Source organism: Oncorhynchus clarkii, chromosome 22 (genome assembly GCF_045791955.1).
Source record: "Oncorhynchus clarkii lewisi isolate Uvic-CL-2024 chromosome 22, UVic_Ocla_1.0, whole genome shotgun sequence".
NCBI classification, from domain to species: Eukaryota; Metazoa; Chordata; class Actinopteri; order Salmoniformes; family Salmonidae; genus Oncorhynchus; species Oncorhynchus clarkii.
In genome coordinates, this window is record NC_092168.1 from 31,080,944 (window position 1) to 31,100,690 (window position 19,747).

The 19,747-nt window shown below is 40.9% G+C and overlaps 1 protein-coding gene across 1 annotated transcript in view; it reads right to left on the reverse strand.

Annotated features, from left to right (window-relative positions):
- Window positions 1-19,747, reverse strand: part of LOC139380403 (5-hydroxytryptamine receptor 2A-like) — a 30,494-nt gene that overhangs the window by 5,260 nt on the left and 5,487 nt on the right. The window contains exon 2 of the mRNA XM_071123044.1: window positions 3,001-3,201. Coding sequence (XP_070979145.1) covers window positions 3,001-3,201 — 201 coding nt within the window. The remainder of the gene's footprint in view (window positions 1-3,000; window positions 3,202-19,747) is intronic.

The window sequence follows — 19,747 nt, forward strand, 5'->3', positions numbered from 1 at the left end:
TGACTGGGCCACTCCAGAAGGCGTATTTTCTTCTGTCGAAGCCATTCTGTTGCGTCACCTAACTTGTGTTGAGCTTCAATTGGCGGCCTTACATTATCCTTCAAAATGTCTTGATAAACTTGGGGATTCCTTTTTCCGTAGATGCTAGCAAGCTGTCCAGGCCCTGAGGCAGCAAAGCAGTCCTAAACCATGATAATCCCTCCAATATACTTTACAGTTGGGATGAGGTTTTGATGTTGGTGTGCTGTGCCTTTTTTTCTCCACACCCAGTTTTGTGTGTTCATTCCAAACAACACAACTTTAGTTTCATCTGTCCAGAGAATATTTTGCCAGTAGCGCCGTGGAACATCAGGAGCTCTTTTGTGAACTTCAGATGTGCAGCAATGTTTTTTTTGGACAGCAGTGGCTTCTTCCATGGTGTCCTCCCATGAACACCATTCTTGTTTAGTGTTTTACGTGTTGTAGACTCGTCAACAAAGATGTTAGCATCTTCCAGAGATTTCTGTAAGTCTTTAGCTGACACTCTAGGTTTCTTCTTAACCTCATTGAGCATTCTGCGCTGTGCTCTTGCAGTCATCTTTGCAGGACGGCCAATCCTAGGAAGAGTAGCAACAGTGCTGAACTTCTTCCATTTATAGACAATTTGTCTTACTGTGGACTGATGAACATCAAGGCCTTTAGAGATACTTTGTAACCCTTTCCAGCTTTATGCAAGTCAACAAACCTTAATCTTAGGTCTTCTGAGATCTCTTTTGTTCGAGGAATGGTTCACATCAGTCAATGCTTCTTGTGAAGTGTTTTTTATAGGGCAAGGCAGCTTTAACATCTCCAATCTTGTCTCATTGACTGGACTCCAGGTTAGCTGACTCCTGACTCCAATTAGCTTTTGGAGAAGTCATTAGCCTAGGGGTTTACACACTTTTTCCAACCTACACTGTGCATGTTTAAATGATGTATTCAATATAGACAAGAAAAATACAATAATTTGTGTGTTATTAGTTTAAGCACACTGTGTTTGTCTATTGTTGTGAGTTAGATGAAGATCAGATCAAATTCTATGTCAAATTTATGCAGAAATCCAGGTAATTCCAAAGTGTTCATATACTTTTTCTTGCCACTGTACATGACACATGTTTGTTCTGTATGGAGCTAAGTCTGACGGCTTGATGCACCAGACTGCATTAGTGGCTCAATCATTTCCTTTTCATGCTAGGCCATTGACTTGATCAGCTGGATATCAACTAGGCCATTATAAAGTCCTGATTGTTCAGTCGCCTTGGCTTTTACACTAAATAATATAGACCTTGAAACTCAAATTACAGTTGCTTATGAGTCATTCTCCTTTCATTCCCTCATTCACAGCCTCCATCCCTCCTTTGCTCTCACCCCACGGCGCCTGTTGCCTTGCCCATATCCAACAGTAAAATGTTCAAATGTGGGGAGTTTTACAAAGAATTGGTTCTAAATATGCCCCTCCCCCAACGACCACACATTTTTATATGAACAAATACAGACACATGGTCTCTGTCTGTCTCTCTCAAGGGAGCAGCATACACACTACCATTCAAAAGTTTGTGGTCACTTAGAAATGGCCTTGTTTTTAAAAGAAAATCTTTTTTTTTGGTCCATTAAAATAACATCAAATTGATCAGAAATACAGTGTAGACATTGTTAATGTTGTAAATGACTATTGTAGCTGGAAACAGCAGATTTTTTTATGGAATATCTACATAGGCGTACAGAGGCCCATTATCAGCAACCATCACTTCTGTGTTACAATGGCACATTGTGTTAACTAATCCAAGTTTATAATTTTAAAAGGCTAATTGATCATTACAAAACACTTTTGCAGTTATGTTAGCACAGCTGAACACTGTTGTACGGATTAAAGACGCAATAAAACTGGACTTCTTTGGACTAGTTGAGTGTCTGGAGCATCAGCATTTTTGGGTTCGATTACAGGCTCAAAATGGCCAGAAATAAATATGTTTCTTCTGAAACTCGTAAGTCTATTCTTGTTCTGAGAAATGAAGGCTATTCCATGTGAGAAAATGCCAAGAAACTGAAGATCTCGTACAACGCTGTGTACTACTCCCTTCACAGAACAGCGCAAACTGACTCTAACCAGAATAGAAAGACTGAGCAAGAGGACAAGTACATTAGAGTGTCTAGTTTGAGAAACAGACGCTTCACAAGTCCTCAACTGGCAGCTTCATTAAATAGTACCCGCAAAACACCAGTCTCAACGTCAATAGTGAAGAGGCGACTCCGGGATGCTGGCCTTCTAGGTAGAGATGCAAAAAAAAGCCAAAATGAAGCTGCCTGTTGAGGACTTGTGAGGCGTCTGTTTCTCAAACTAAACACTCTAATGTACTTGTTCTCTTGCTCAGTCTTTCTATTCTGGTTAGAGCAAGTTTGCGCTGTTCTGTGAAGGGAGTAGTACACCGCGTTGTACGAGATCTTCAGTTTCTTGGCAATTTCTCGCATGGAATAGCCTTCATTTCTCAGAACAAGAATAGACTTACGAGTTTCAGAAGTAAGTTATTTCTTTCTTGACATTTTGAGCCTGTAATCGAACCCACAAATGCTGATGCTCCAGACACTCAACTAGTCCAAAGAAGGTCAGTTTTATTGCTTCTTTAATCAGAAAAAAAGTTTTTAGCTGTGCTAACAATTGCAAAAGGGTTTTCTAATGATCAGTTAGCCTTTTAAAATTATAAACTTGGATTAGCTAACACAACATGCCATTGGAACACAGAAGTGATGGTTGCTGATAATGGGCATCTGTACGCCTATGTAGATATTCATTAAAAATAGCAGTTTCCAGCTACAATAGTAATTTACAACATGAACAATGTCTACACTGTATTTCTGATCAATTTGATGTTATTTTAATGGACATAAAATGTTTTTTTCTTTCAAAAAACAAGGACATTTCTAAGTGACCCCATACTTTTGGATGGTAGTGTACTTGTACAGGCTTTTCTTCCTGTTTCTTACCCACAGAGATGGTCCAGACAGCCATGATCTTGAGGCGGGCCTTGGTTCGGGAGTTGAAGCGGCTGTGGTGGAGGGGGTTTCTGATGGCGATGTAGCGGTCCAGAGAGATGGCACACAGGTGCATAATGGAGGCTGTGGAGAACAGCACATCTAGATAGATCCAGACAGGGCACAGGTCAGAGGGCAGGGGCCACCAGTAGTCTGTATGGGGGAACACAGAGAAAACAATGAACTCCGGAATTAAACAGAGATTACGCAAGGCTGTCTTGTAATGGGAATACCAGTTACACAATATACAGTATGTGAGACTTTTAACACAGGTTCGTTTTTATGAAATTGGAGTTGGTTGTAAAACACATTTGCAGTGGCATTGTGACATTTTTACAGAGTTGTTGGGTAATAATATCTTCTAAAAAGCTTCTTATGAGGTGACCAAAACATCAAATTGAAAGCCTCAGATGCGTGGAACCAAACCCTCTAAAACACAGACTTAAGCTACTTTAAGACACATACACACTGAGGTTAACACTCACAGCGCAAGGCAGCCTTTCACAGAATGTAGAAGGCTTTTTTATAATAAAATATTACTCTTGAGAAACTGTAACTACATCCCCCACAAAGACAAAACTTAATATAACCTCCAAATTAAAAGTTTACACAGTGACGTGCCGAATAAAGACCAGGCAGCAGAATCTGATAGTATGTGACAGATCCCCACACCAGGCCAACACAAATACTCTGCCTGGATAATAACCTGGAGATAGGGAATGTCACTTTTGCATCCACAGTCAGACGTGGCAGTTACACTGTTTCTCCATTTTATCCTCTATTTCTCTCTCGCCATGGGGGAGTCACAGTCTCCCTCACTCCTCTCCTCCAGGTGAAGGAGAACCTTACATAAAGCCTGTTTATTTGGACTCAGTGACTCATTGTCATCACCATGGTCACGGACTGACTATGTGTGTCTCTTTCTCTTCTTCCCTCTCCATCGCTCTGCCTTTTTCGTTCTCTTCTTTCCTTTGCATGTCTTTCGTCCTTATCCCTTCCTTCCTTTTTCTCTCTCTCTATCTCCCTCTTTCATCTTTCTGAGGTAGAAAGTCATTAGACATCCAGCTGTCTCAGCATGCACCTCTGTGGTAAGATATTTGGGTCTGCCCATCTGAATGTTGAAATGGATGGAGGGAAGATAGAGGGAATCGGGTAGGGGGGATAAAATGGAGGCAGCCCATGTTTGCAGATTAGGATCTTATAATGATGATGTGTCACCTGCAGCCAATATAGTGTAGTACATTCCCTTATCTCTAATCAGTCTGCCTGAGTTGTCTCCATCCCACCCTGCAGGATTTAGCCTAAATTAGTCTTTCTGATCTGCAGCCAGAGAAGCAGAGAGAGCCTAATGATGCTGGTTTAAGGCCTTGCAGAGCAGCCACGGTGAATTACCCTTCAGTGCTGTTCGCAGAGCGACCAATAACCCCAGTGAAAAGAAGACTGCTGAAAAGTAACATATTTTCATCCCTACTTTTCAGAAACCCAAAAACACTTGACACTGCAGTATTTTACAGCTCAGGCAGAGAAGTGCACACGCTTGTCTGAACACCCTAAGAAAGAGGACACGTTCGGTTAAGTTCCAAAGAGGGAGGCTGTATATGTCCATGCAGATATTGGCAGGGGCATCAATTTGGGAACTGGAGACAAATGAAAGAGCTTTTCTCCTCAAACTTGCTGACACCTTCAGGCTTGTTTGCCTTCCCCCTGACCAAAGCTGCATTTGTATTTCCTACCAAACAGAGTGAGGAATGGTGAGAGAGAAAGAGGGAGATAGAGAGAGAGAGGGGCAGAGAACGGAAAAGAGAGAGGACCAGTGAAAGATAAAGTGGGAGAAGGAGAGAGGAATAGACATGGTGAGCTAGAGACATGATAAGCTAGGGACCTTCATGACCACACAGTGTATACACCAAGTATTTCATCAATGACAGACACAAAGAATATCTCCAAAGACCGCTAAAGGATTTAAGTTATGTGGACCCAACCGGCATGAAGAATTCTGAACAGGTTCTTTTTCTGACTTTATCTGGTTTAGTACTTCCTCAGTGCTGCCTTGTGTCAGGGGTGAATAGTGTATTTCTAACATGTTTCTCTTTACTCTATTTCTCCATCTCCCTTTCTCCCCCTTCTCCTCTCGCTCTCTGCCTCTGTAGGTCTAGATCAGGGGTGTCAAACTCATTTTGCACCCGGGGGCCGCGTTGGGTCTTCAACGAGGTCCGGAGGGCCTCACTGAAAATGTGTTATATTTCCTCACCGTCAGAAGAGGCAAAAAATCCAACGTTTTGGGAATTTCCGATGCTCCCTGACTGTCTTGCTTTCATTCCGGTGATTATTAGCAACCTGGACACAGTCAAGAAACTGTAGGTCCATTATTATTTCTAGACAGTTAAGATTTTGTTTTAAAGTAAATTGAGTTTGCTCCCCCACAAAATATATATCTCTTTTTTTTAAACGCTAGCCATATGTTTGACACTTCTTTTTTCCGGATTCCACTTAAGTCTACTTGGAAAAGACCATCTGTAGAAATTCAAAAAGGTTACCATACAGAATTAATCCAACTTAATAAAGCCTATCTCTCCAAGAACATGTGAAATCAACTCATTGACATGAAATCTCACAGAACTCTAATCCACCAGGGCCAATACAATTGGTAAAAGAAGTAAAACAATGACAGGTTATTCCAACAATATGTCTGTGTTCTGACAAAAACAATCCTGTATAATGGCTGGAAGGCCTTTCGATTGTGATTCTGATTCAGAACTTCAAGAGGTCTGCTCCTTTGAAAAGACTAGAATCACAGTTATTATAGTCGGGTCAGAACCTAGAAACACACCGTTGGACCATGTGAATGTGTGTATGTTGAAACAGGAAATATGTTTGTAATGATAATACTACGCTTTAAATCAGGTGTGTCTTTAGAAGGAGAGCTGGAGAGAATTTGGAGATGGGAGAGTGGGTGAATATTTCTGAGATAGAATAGAGGAGAGTAGAAGGCAATTTGCCAATGTGTCATCTTTAGGCTCAAAGAGTGTCAGTCTATTCCACGCTGCTCTGATGGCACAATGACAGGAATAATACAGCCCAAATGAACAAGTTGCCTGAGAGAGAGAGGTGAAAGGCAGAGCAGGTGGGGAGAGAGAGTAAGAGAGAAAGAAGGAGGGAGAACAGAAGGGAATTCATCCGCCAATTCTGTAGCAAAACGTTTCTTAAACGGAAACGAACTAAACGGGGAGGGACCTACAGTGCATTCGGAAATTATTCAGACCCCTTGACTTTTTCCACATTTTGTTACTTTACAGCCTTATTCTAAAATTGATTCAATAGTTTTTCCCCCTCATCAATCTACACACAAAATCCCACAATGACAAAGCAAAAACAGGTTTTTAATTTTTTTTGCCAATGTATCCCAGAACCCTCCCAGAAAAATTACATTTACGTAAGTATTCAGACCCTTTACTCAGTACTACGTTGAAGCACCTTTGGCAGCGATTACAGCCTTGAGTCTTTTTGGATATGACGCTACAAGCTTGGCACACCTGTATTTGAGGAGTTTCCCCCATTCTTCTCTGCTCTTCTCTGCAGATCCTCTCAAGCTCTGTCATGTTGGATGGGGAGCGTCTCTGCACAGCTATTTTCAGGTCTCTTCAGAGATGTTTGATCGGGTTCAACTGCGGGCTCTGGTTGGGCCACTCATGGACATTCAGTACTTTAGGTGTCTTTTGGCAAACTCCAAGCGGACTGTCATGTGCCTTTTACTGAGGAGTGGCTTCCGTCAAGCCACTCTACCATAAAAGCCTGATTGGTGGAGTGCTGCAGTGATGGTTGTCCTTATGGAAGGTTCTCCCATCTCCACAGAGGAACTCTGGAGCTCTGTCAGAGGGACCTTCGGGTTCTTGGTCACCTCCCTGACCAAGGCCCTTTTCCCCCCGATTGCTCATTTTGGCCAGGTGGCCAGCTCTAGGAAGAGTCTGGGTGGTTCCAAACTTCTTCCATGTAAGAAATTATGGAGGCCACTGTGTTATTGGAGACATTTAATGCTGCAGACATTTTTTGGTACCCTTCCCCAGTTCTGTACTTCGACACAATCCTGTCTCAGAGCACTACGGACAATGCCTTCGACCTCATGGCTTGGTTTTTGCTCTGACATGCGTTGTCAACTGTGGAATCTTATATAGACAGGTGTGTGCCTTTCCAAATCAAGTCCAATCAATTGAATTTTCCACAGGTGGACTCCAATCAAGTTGTAGAAAAAAATATAATTTCATCCATTTTAGAATAAGGCTGTAAGGGGATCTGAATACTTTAGCTGAATCTATCCAACTGGAAACTCTGATTTGCTCTGTTAGCTTCCATTTGGTTCTGAAACGGTAAACCGTTTCCATAACGGATACCCCCAGGCGAGAGACCGGAGACAGAGAGTGGGGAGGGAGAGTGGGAGCATAGATGTACAGTAACTCATATCTCACGTTGCCCTCTTTAGCTGGTTGGGTTCTCTCCTCTCTCACCTGTCTCATGAGTGACGGATCATGTGACCCTCAGACATCTGCTGCCATGGGAACACGTCTGCTGTCTCTCCAATAACTCAACCTCATACTGCTTGTATGAGATACTATAATAAAACCATATACTCCAGTATTTCTTACGAGATCCTATGAAAAGAACAATTTTTTATCGTCTGAATCCAAACTTGACATGTGTGACTCTTGAGTAAATTATGCATGGAAACTCAAATGCAATTTAAGTTACAGTACCCACGTGGATTTATTTTAATTTACTGTTGAAGTCGGAAGTTTACATACACTTAGGTTGGAGTCATTAAAACTTTTTTTCAACCACTCCAAAAATGTCTTGTTAACAAACTATAGTTTTGGCAAGTCGGTTAGGACATCTACTTTGTGCATGACACAAGTAATGTTTCCAACAATTGTTTACAGACAGATTATTTCACTTATAATTCACTGTATCACAATTCCAGTGGGTCAGAAGTTGACTGTGCCTTTAAACAGTTTGGAAAATTCCAGAAAATGATGTCATGGCTTTAGAAGCTTCTGATAGGCTAATCATCATTTGAGTCAATTGGAGGTGTACCTGTGGATGTATTTCAAGGCCTACCTTCAAACTCAGTGCCTCTTTGCTTAACATCATGGGAAAATCAAAAGAAATCAGCCAAGACCTCAGAATTTTTTTTGTAGACCTCCACAAGTCTGGTTCATCCTTGGGAGCAATTTCCACACACCCTAAGGTACCACATTCATCTGCGCAAACAATAGTACGCAAGTATAAACACCAAGGGACCACGCAGCTGTCATACCGCTCAGGAAGGAGAGGCGTTCTGTCTCCTAGAGATGAACGTACTTGCAAAAAGTATTTGCAAAAAGTGCAAATCAATCCCAGAACAACAGCAAAGGACCTTGTGAAGATGCTGGAGGAAACAGGTACAAAAGCATGAGGTATCTATATCCACAGTAAAAACGAGTCCTATATTGACATAACCTGAAATGTGGCTCAGCAAGGAAGAAGCCACTGCTCCAAAACCACCATAAATAAAAGCCAGACTACGGTTTGCAACTGCACATGGGGACAAAGATCGTACTTTTTGTCCTCTGGCCTGATGAAACAAAAATAGAACTGCTTGGCCATAATGACCATTGTTATGTTTGGAGGAAAAAGGAGGAGGCTTGCAAGCCGAAGAACACCATCCCAACCGTGAAGTACGGGGGTAGCAGCTTCATGTTGTGGGGGTGCTTTGCTGCAGGAGGGACTGGTGCAATTTACAAAATACAGTGCCTTGCGAAAGTATTCGGCCCCCTTGAACTTTGCGACCTTTTGCCACATTTCAGGCTTCAAACATAAAGATATAAAACTGTATTGTTTTGTGAAGAATCAACAACAAGTGGGACACAATCATGAAGTGGAACAACATTTATTGGATATTTCAAACTTTTTTAACAAATCAAAAACTGAAAAATTGGGCGTGCAAAATTATTCAATCAATCAATCAAATTTATTTTATATAGCCCTTCGTACATCAGCTGATATCTCAAAGTGCTGTACAGAAACCCAGCCTAAAACCCCAAACAGCAAGCAATGCAAAATTATTCAGCCCCCTTAAGTTAATACTTTGTAGCGCCACCTTTTGCTGCGATTACAGCTGTAAGTCGCTTGGGGTATGTCTCTATCAGTTTTGCACATCGAGAGACTGAAATGTTTTCCCATTCCTCCTTGCAAAACAGCTCGAGCTCAGTGAGGTTGGATGGAGAGCATTTGTGAACAGCAGTTTTCAGTTCTTTCCACAGATTCTCGATTGGATTCAGGTCTGGACTTTGACTTGGCCATTCTAACACCTGGATATGTTTATTTTTGAACCATTCCATTGTAGATTTTGCTTTATGTTTTGGATCATTGTCTTGTTGGAAGACAAATCTCCGTCCCAGTCTCAGGTCTTTTGCAGACTCCATCAGGTTTTCTTCCAGAATGGTCCTGTATTTGGCTCCATCCATCTTCCCATCAATTTTAACCATCTTCCCTGTCCCTGCTGAAGAAAAGCAGGCCCAAACCATGATGCTGCCACCACCATGTTTGACAGTGGGGATGGTGATGAGCTGTGTTGCTTTTACGCCAAACATAACGTTTTGCATTGTTGCCAAAAAGTTCAATTTTGGTTTCATCTGACCAGAGCACCTTCTTCCACGTTTGGTGTGTCTCCCAGGTGGCTTGTGGCAAACTTTAAACAACACTTTTTATGGATATCTTTAAGAAATGGCTTTCTTCTTGCCACTCTTCCATAAAGGCCAGATTTGTGCAATATACGACTGATTGTTGTCCTATGGACAGAGTCTCCCACCTCAGCTGTAGATCTCTGCAGTTCATCCAGAGTGATCATGGGCCTCTTGGCTGCATCTCTGATCAGTCTTCTCCTTGTATGAGCTGAAAGTTTAGAGGGACGGCCAGGTCTTGGTAGATTTGCAGTGGTCTGATACTCCTTCCATTTCAATATTATCCCTTGCACAGTGCTCCTTGGGATGTTTAAAGCTTGGGAAATATTTTTGTATCCAAATCCGGCTTTAAACTTCTTCACAACAGTATCTCGGACCTGCCTGGTGTGTTCCTTGTTCTTCATGATGCTCTCTGTGCTTTTAACGGACCTCTGAGACTATCACAGTGCAGGTGCATTTATACGGAGACTTGATTACACACAGGTGGATTGTATTTATCATCATTAGTCATTTAGGTCAACATTGGATCATTCAGAGATCCTCACTGAACTTCTGGAGAGAGTTTGCTGCACTGAAAGTAAAGGGGCTGAATAATTTTGCACGCCCAATTTTTCAGTTTTTGATTTGTTAAAAAAGTTTGAAATATCCAATAAATGTCGTTCCACTTCATGATTGTGTCCCACTTGTTGTTGATTCTTCACTAAAAAATACAGTTTTATATCTTTATGTTTGAAGCCTGAAATGTGGCAAAAGGTCTCAAAGTTCAAGGGGGCCGAATACTTTTTTCGCAAGGCACTGTAGATGGAATCATGAGGCAGGAAAATGATGTGGATATATTGAAGCAACAGCTCAAGACATCAGTCAGGAAGTTAAACCTTGGTCTCAAATCGGTCTTCCAAATGGACAGTGAACCCAAGCATACTTCTAAAGTTGTGGCAAAATAGCTTAAGGATAACAAAGTCAAGGTATTGGAGTGTCCATTATAAAGCCCTGACCTCAATCCCATAGAAAATTTGTGGGCAGAACTGAAAAAGTGTGTGCGAGCAAGGAGGCCTACAAACTTGACTCCGTTACATAAGCTCTGTCAGGAGGAATGGGCCAAAATTCACCCAACCTATTGTGGGAAGGTTGTGGAAGGCTACCCGAAATGTTTGACCCAAGTTAAACAATTTAAGGCAATGCTACCAAATACTAATTGAGTGTATGTAAACTTCTGACCCACTGGGAATGTGATGAAAGAAATACAATCTGAAATAAATAATTATCTCTATCATTATTCTGACATTTCACAGTCTTAAAATAAAGTGGTGATCCCAACTGACCTAAGACAGGGACTTTTTACTAGGATTAAATGTCAGGAATTGTGAAAAACTGAGTTTAAATGTTTTTTGCTAAGGTATATGTAAACTTCCGACTTCAACTCTACATGATGAACATGAGGTCTGATGGGTGAAAAATCAAACGATCTCTTCCCACAGAGATACCGTGCCATTCATCCGCCACCATCTCATGTTTCAAAATGATAATGCACGGCCCCATGTTGCAAGGATCTGTACACAAATCCTAGAAGCTGAAAATGTCCCAGTTCTTCGATGGCCTGCATACTCATCAGACATGGCACCCATGTTTGGGACCTGGCACCCATGTTTGGGATGCTCCAGATTGTCGTGTGTGACTGTGTTCCAGTTCCCGCCAATAACCAGCAACTTCGCACAGCCATTGAAGAGGAGTGGGACAACATTCCACAGGCCACAATAAACAGCCTGATCAACTCTATGCAAAGGAGATATGTTGTGCTGCATGAGGCAAATGATGGTCACACCAGATACAGACTGGATTTCTTATCCCCTCCCCTACCTTTTTTAAGGTAACTGTGACCAACAGATGCATATCTGTATTCCCAGTCATGTGAAATCCATAGATTAGGGCCTAATGAATGTATTTCCATTGACTGATTTCCATTGAAAATGGTTGCAGGTTGCATTTATATTTGTGTTTAGTATATATCACAGGCAGACCCCTAGCACGGTAAAAAGGTTTACTTCCACGTTCGGAACATGAAGAGTGTCCACTGTCCTCCCGCCGCAGTACAGGTGCATCAAAGCTGGGACCGAGAGACTGAAAAACAGCTTCTATCTCAAGGCCATCAGACTGTTAAACAGCCACCACTAACATTGAGTGGCTGCTGCCAACACACTGACACTGACTCAACTCCAGCCACTTTAATAATGGGAATTGATGGGAAATGATGTAAATATATCACTAGCCACTTTAAACAATGCTACCTTATATAATGTTACTTACCCTACATTATTCATCTCATATGCATACGTATATACTGTACTCTATATCATCGACTGTATCCTTATGTAATACATGTATCACTAGCCACTTTAACTATGCCACTTTGTTTACATACTCATCTCATATGTATATACTGTACTCGATACCATCTACTGTATCTGCCTATGCTGCTCTGTACCATCACTCATTCATATATCCTTATGTACATATTCTTTATCCCCTTACACTGTGTACAAGACAGTAGTTTTGGAATTGTTAGTTAGATTACTTGTTGGTTATTACTGCATTGTCGGAACTAGAAGCACAAGCATTTCGCTACACTCGCATTAACATCTGCTAACCATGTGTATGTGACAAATAAAATTTGATTTGATTTGATTTGATTTGATGGACCGACACAGTAATCTAAACTCCTCTTATCTCTGATGTACATGTATCATGTACAGTATATATCCCAGTTGAATGATAATGATCTGGTCCTCTGGGATCATTTCTCTGGTCTGATCTAGGCTTGTTGCTCTGACTTTGAGGTTACTGAGCCCTGTCTGCACAGCTGGGAACAGACTTTGCAGGGGAAGATAGTGTAAAGTCATCTGGTGACGAGGCTGATATCAAAGGCTTTATCCACAGAAGCAGGAGAGAGTAAATTCATGCTTTGTCACATGCAGAGAAAACATCACACACAGTCTTGTCATCAGGGGAACTCAGGTCAGAGACACTGGGGTAGGGAGGTATGACAGCAGGGTATGAGTGAGGAAAAAGAGGGAAACTTATAATTAAGATGAACTCCATCCATCCATGTTTTGCCTTTTTAACTCACAATCTAATTAAACAGCCAACTACCACTATAATTTATGAGAGAGATAGAAAGAGCTGTAGAAGGACAAGGGACTGTCCATCTGACAGACAGAGAGTTCTTGAAACAGGTGCTAATTGTGTGTGTGTGTCCATGCTTGCGTGTGTGTTGGTGTGTGTGCGTGCAGTTGTGTGTCTCCTTGCGATCACTCTTGAGTGTGTGTGTGTGTAGTCTTCCGTGTAAGCTTATCATTTTGTCTGTTGAAGGGAGGTTTGTGGGGGTGTTGGCATTTCACGATTTCAGTTACTGCAGCTCACCACCTAAGCCCCCATTAAAAGGAAATTATGAACTCATCTTCCGCCTCGTTAAATCTGGGATGCTAATTAGGCGACAGACATGAAATCAGTGATGGTCAAGACTTAATTTCTTTTTTTATTATTGTGAAACCACACATTCTTCACTGTTGTTCAAATAATGTGTTTTATTTAGTGTAGAATAAGCTTCTGTCTTGTCTGCATTCATCAATTTTTGGTCCTATGGACTTCACCAAGTGACATCCTAAGCAAATATGTTATCATTAAAAATATATATATTTGAATGTTTTTTTTGTATGATAATATATTAACTTAGGAGCTCACAAGCACCAAAGATGTGGATGTCAATTAGGGCAGCCCCCCGCAACTCTCTGATTCAGAGGGGTTGGGTTAAATGTGGAAGACACATTTCAGTTGAATGCATTCAGTTGCACAACTGACTAGGTATCTCCCTTTCCACTTGGTGAACTCAACAGGACCAAAAATGGATTAATGCAAAAAACATGTCTCTGTAACTAACAAATACAGTCATGAGTGGTAACTCTACAATTTACTCAAAAAGGCACTGTTAATTTAACACTGTTCCAGTGTCTGTATGGGTCCACAGACTCAACACGTTCAGTGTTGATTTAACACTGTGTTCATTTTCAACACCGGAGAATTTGCATTTGCAGAATGCTCAGATAGAAATGTATTGTGTAGATCAAAAATGACTGGAAAAGTATAGAAGATTGTGTGTGGTTTATTCATACTATTCTATAGTCAATATGCAGTTCCAGTTCCATTAGTTGAATGCATCCAATCCAATAGTTTCAGAAAAGTAGTCACTACCTGAGATTTGTATTCACATATCTGTATTCAAATAGTTTTAAAAAGTAGTTTATTTCTGAGATCTGTATTTAAATAGTTATTAAAGTAGGGATTTTGGGGGGATCTCTCTTCAAATAGTTGTAGTTACCTCCAAAGTGAGTATTTGTTCCCCCAGAATTTTTTTAACTTTCAACAAAGCATAGATACAACTATAGTTATCCCAGGTCGTGTGTGTGTGTGTGTGTGTGTGTGTGTGTGTGTGTGTGTGTGTGTGTGTGTGTGTGTGTGTGTGTGTGTGTGTGTGTGTGTGTGTGTGTGTGTGTGTGTGTGTGTGTCCAATATGTCATGGTTGATGTCCCTATTCCTGGTCTTGACGTTGGTGTAAACAGGGTCCTAGAACTAGTTACAAGAGGACTGGAAGAAGTCAGAGACTCCATAAATCAACACACAGCAGTGTAAATAAATACATCCCCAATCCATCGCCTCTAACTGCTGCATTTACACAGTAAACTGCTGGTGGGCTCCAGTAGGTAGATGGTGAAACTACTAGTTATGTATAAATAAAGGCGGGAGGAGAAGCAAGAACAGCTCTAATCTAATCCTCCTTTTCTGTAAGGGGAGGATTAGATTCCTCCCTTTCTGTAAGGGGGGGATTAGATTCCTCCTTTTCTGTAAGGGGAGGATTAGATTCCTCCTTTTCTGTAAGGGGAGGATTAGATTCCTCCTTTTCTGTAAGGGGGGGATTAGATTCCTCCTTTTCTGTAAGGGGAGGATTAGATTCCTCCTTTTCTGTAAAGGGGGATTAGATTCCTCCTTTTCTGTAAGGGGAGGATTAGATTCCTCCTTTTCTGTAAGGGGAGGATTAGATTCCTCCTTTTCTGTAAGGGGAGGATTAGATTCCTCCTTTTCTGTAAGGGGAGGATTAGATTCCTCCTTTTCTGTAAGGGTAGGATTAGATTCCTCCTTTTCTGTAAAGGGGGATTAGATTCCTCCTTTTCTGTAAGGGGATGATTAGATTCCTCCTTTTCTGTAAGGGGAGGATTAGATTCCTTCTTTTCTGTAAGCGGGGGATTAGATTCCTCCTTTTCTGTAAGGGGAGGATTAGATTCCTCCTTTTCTGTAAGGGGAGGATTAGATTCCTTCTTTTCTGTAAGGGGAGATTTAGATTCCTCCTTTTCTGTAAGGGGAGGATTAGATTCCTTCTTTTCTGTAAGGGGGGGATTAGATTCCTCCTTTTCTGTAAGGGGAGGATTAGATTCCTCCTTTTCTGTAAGGGGAGGATTAGATTCCTCCTTTTCTCTTTTTCCCCTTACAGAAAAACCACATGACATTTCACATGTGAAATCAGCAAAAATGAGTTGTTATGATACGCACACAGTGCTTTTAACTTACATATTTGACTCACATTACTACATTGTGTATGTTTATTTATACAGTAATTATTATTTAACGTGCATTCCAATCTTTCTGTTACGCCTTCACGTCTGTGTCAACAACTGATTTAACCTGTGTTCCTACACTTTTGACTTCAAAGTAAATCTCAACTTTGTTAAAGGTATACTCAAGAAAAACTATTATATTTATCATAGTGATTCTGGAGTAGCATTGAAACATAATAATATGCCCCACCAACATCAGACAACTATACAGAAAACCCTCAAATTGCTGAAATAAGTCAATTAAATCAATGATGAGAGTAGTCAGATGAATTTATACCTATATAAAACAGAAGTTCAGACTGCAGATGGCACACTTCTGTTATATGCAGAGATGTATTATAGGTAAGAAATGTGTAGGGGAATGTAACAGGCTTTGTGGTGCAGCAGACAGATCAGTGCACCTGAAATCCAGAGATCGTGAGTTCAATTCTCAGACTAGGTCATATTTTAGCTGAACAGTGTACCACTTATTTTAAAACAACCATACCATTACTTTACTTATAATGGCTTGGGACCATCTGGGACCTTCATGTGATGTCCTGATGACTGGTAAAACAAATGTCTTGAGAACATCTTCCAAAAATACTAACATTCCTCACTCAGCCAGTTTATGCTTGATCTGAAAATGTGGTCAGAGGCTTTGTATGGAGGGTGTAACAGAATTGTGGAGCCTCAGGAGGCATGCAGAGGCCAAATCAAGCTCCGTACTCCGCTGTAAACCTTTCACATTTTGTAACAATGCGGAGGGCTCCGTATAGCTCCGCATTGACATTATTGGTTGATGGTAGGTGGGGGCTGGAAGTCCTGCATAAACAGAAACTAATTTCCTTGGGAAGTTCCTTCACAACAGCACTGCTCTGCGCCGCGAAGCACAAAAAAAGTATGTTTGCTCTGACTTCTGCGGGGGATTGACCATGCAGAGCCTTTTAGGGAAAAAACATGAATGTCATGTGATCACGTTTTCACATGAAATGTCACATCTGAAGTGTTCCAAAAACACATGATTTCACATGTGAAATGTCACACGATATGTTCCAGAAACACATTTTCTAATGATTTTCTACATGTGAAATTATGTTTTTTCTGATTTTTTTTGCTATACCACCAGGTCTGTGGCCATGACAGAGGTCTGCCACAGATTTATTGGAAAGAATACATTTCTGGACTGTGAAAAGGTGCACATAATCAAGTCAATAATTGTGTGATTAAGTAGCAGTGCTCAGGGGTACTTGACGTTAAGTGTGCATAAATGCTCTGGGGATTTGAACTTGCAACATTTAGGTCTGGAGTGCATTAAAGGGATACTTCGGGATTTTGGCAAGGAGGCCTTTTATCTACTCCCCCAATGTCAGCAGATACTAGCAGATACCCATAGACATCTAGTCATTGTGCTAACGCTAGCATGGGCTTACAAAACTAACTCTAACTTCCTTCATACTAGACACAGAGACATAAAAAGGATATCCACAAGTTCATCTGACCCGGAGGAAGTAGATAAAGGGCCTTGTTGCCAAAATCCTGCATTATCCCTTTAATGTCTCAGCAGGGTCACCAGGTACATTTCAAATGTTTTTTACCAAGAACATACAGTACCAGTCAACCCAATTGAGATGGTTTGGGATAAGTTGAACCGCAGAGTGAAGGAAAAGCAGCCAACAAGTGCTCAGCATATGTAGGAACTCCTTCAAACATGTTGGAAAAGCATTCCAGGTGAAGCTAGTTGAGAGAATGCCAAGAGTGTGCAAAACTGTTATCAAGGCAAAGGGTGGCTACTTTGAATAATCTCAAATATAAAATATATCATGATTTGTTTAACCCTTTTTTGGTTACTACATAATTACATATGTGATATTTCATGGTTTTGATCCCCTCACTATTATTCCACAATGTAGAAAATAGTAAAAATAAATAATAAAAACCCTTGAATGAGTAGGTGTGTCCAAACTTTTGGCTGGTACGATAAGAGTACGGCTAAGGTACAATGTTGCTCCCTGGTGTACAAAAAGGTCAAAGGTACCTTCAGTAGTACACAGGAACTCACATCATACTGGTCTGTATTTTTTAGGGTTCATGTGACTGCGAGGATCATCTAGTATTGTGGTACATTTGTCTACCCAATTTATTCAATATAAGGTACAATCATTACTGCAATTTGAAATGTAGGTGGGAACAATGTATTAGCGAGGATTCATTAGCATATTTGGGGGAATGGTCTAAAATATGTTGTATTTGTGCCAACCGTCAGTAGAAATCTTGTACCAGTTTAAGGGATTTATTGTAATGTTGAAGAACATGGGCAACTCTTTTCTCAAGGTCAGTGCTACAATCTGTGTAGATCTTTTGAGAATCACATGCTTCCCTGTTATGGGCTTACTGAGCATTTTCCAGTAGCTTAATTCCAGCTGGTTCACATGTTTCATTTCATAATTCACAGTTATTTACTGTAGCAAATCTGTCACACTCACTGACCTGATGGTGTAGCTGGGAAGTGAGTACAATGACATGCTGACTTGCTATAAATGAAATATGGTAAGGCTCTTTGGTATCACATGCAGCTATGTCAGGCTTTAAACACATGCTCCGGAACTTTTAGCGACTACTAAGTGTTTTTTAAACCACACACTTTGGGCTGGATGTGTAAATGTGTAGTTCATACATGCATAATCTATGAGCAGAATAACTGTTTTACCTCAATTAGCAACGAAATCCCTAGTTTGAAAGCAACTGTTTTCCCTCCATGTAGGCCAGCCCCTAGCAATTTGAGTTCTGTGAGCTTCAGCCCCTCGCCATATTTAAAAATATATATATATATTTCACCTTTATTTAACCAGGTAGGCAAGTTGAGTTCTCATTTACAACTGCGACCTGGTCAAGATAAAGCAAAGCAGTTCGACACACACAACAACACAGAGTTACACATGGAGTAAAACAAACATACAGTCAATAATACAGTAGAAAAATAAGTCTATATACAATGTGAGTAAATGAGGTGAGATAAGGGAGGTAAAGGCAATAAATAGACCATTGTGGCTAAGTAAATACAATTTATCAATTAAAACACTGGAATGGTAGATTTCACAGTAGATGAGTGTGCAAAGCAGAAATACTGGGGTGCAAAGGAGCAAAATAAATAAATAAATGCAGTAGGGGAAGAGGAAGTTGTTTGGGCTATTTATAGATGGGATATGTACAGGTGCAGTGATATATGAGTGACAGTTAGCAAGCGGCACATCATGCATCCACAGCAGAGCGAGAGCAATGACATTGTGCACAAATTTGTACATTTGTGACATAGTACGCAATTTTCAGGGACTGCTGCCAATCAGCAAGTAACGTTGCATGTTATCAACAGAAGAGTCAGTGAAGCCACAGTAAGTTACTGGCATGTATTGCTAGTGGCAGCAAGTTGCCTGTAGGTTACTGGCAACATTTTGATAGTAAGTTATTGTGAATTTTACAATAACTTACTGACAAATAGTTTTCAGTTAGGAAATTACAAATTCACACTGGTAACAAGTTTCCATTGAGTTACTGGAGAAAGCACAATAACCGCTTTACAGTGCAACTCATTACTGACACATTCTCTTACAAAGTTTGCAGAACAAACAGTGTCAAAAGAGGTGCTTGACTTGCATCGGCATAAGCATCGAAACACTTAAACTGCTACAACACTTTCACTGATGGTTGTGCATTGCCCTCAAACATCAAAGCGCTGGGATGATCGTACCTTACATTACAAATATTGCGTAGAAAATGTCACATTATACCTGCAAGCTACCGAACTGTACCGTGTGAGTTCATACGCTACATGACCAAAAGTATGAGGACACCTGTTTGTCGAACATCTAATTCCAAAATCATTGGCATTAATATGAAGTTGGTCCCCCCTTTACTGCTATAACAGCCTCCACTCTTCTGGGAAGCCTTTCCACTGGATGTTGGAACTTTGCTGAAGGGACTTAAATGTTCTAATTCATCCCAAAGGTGTTCAAAAGGGTTTAGGTCAGGGCTCTTTGCAGGCCAATAACGTTTTTCCACACCACTCTCTGAAAAAAAATTCTGTATGAACCTCAGTCGGACTGCCAGATGGTGAAGCATGATTCATCACTCCAGAGAACGCGTTTCCACTGTTCCATAGTCCAATGGCAAGCTTTACACCACTCCAACCGACGCTTGGTGTTGTGCAAGGTGATCTTAGGCTTGTGTGCGGCTGCTAGGCCAAGGCCCATTTCATGAAGCTCTCGAGGAACAGTTATTGTGCTGTCGTTGCTTCCATACTCGATTTCACAGCCGAATCCGCTCATTTGAAGGGGTGTCCACATA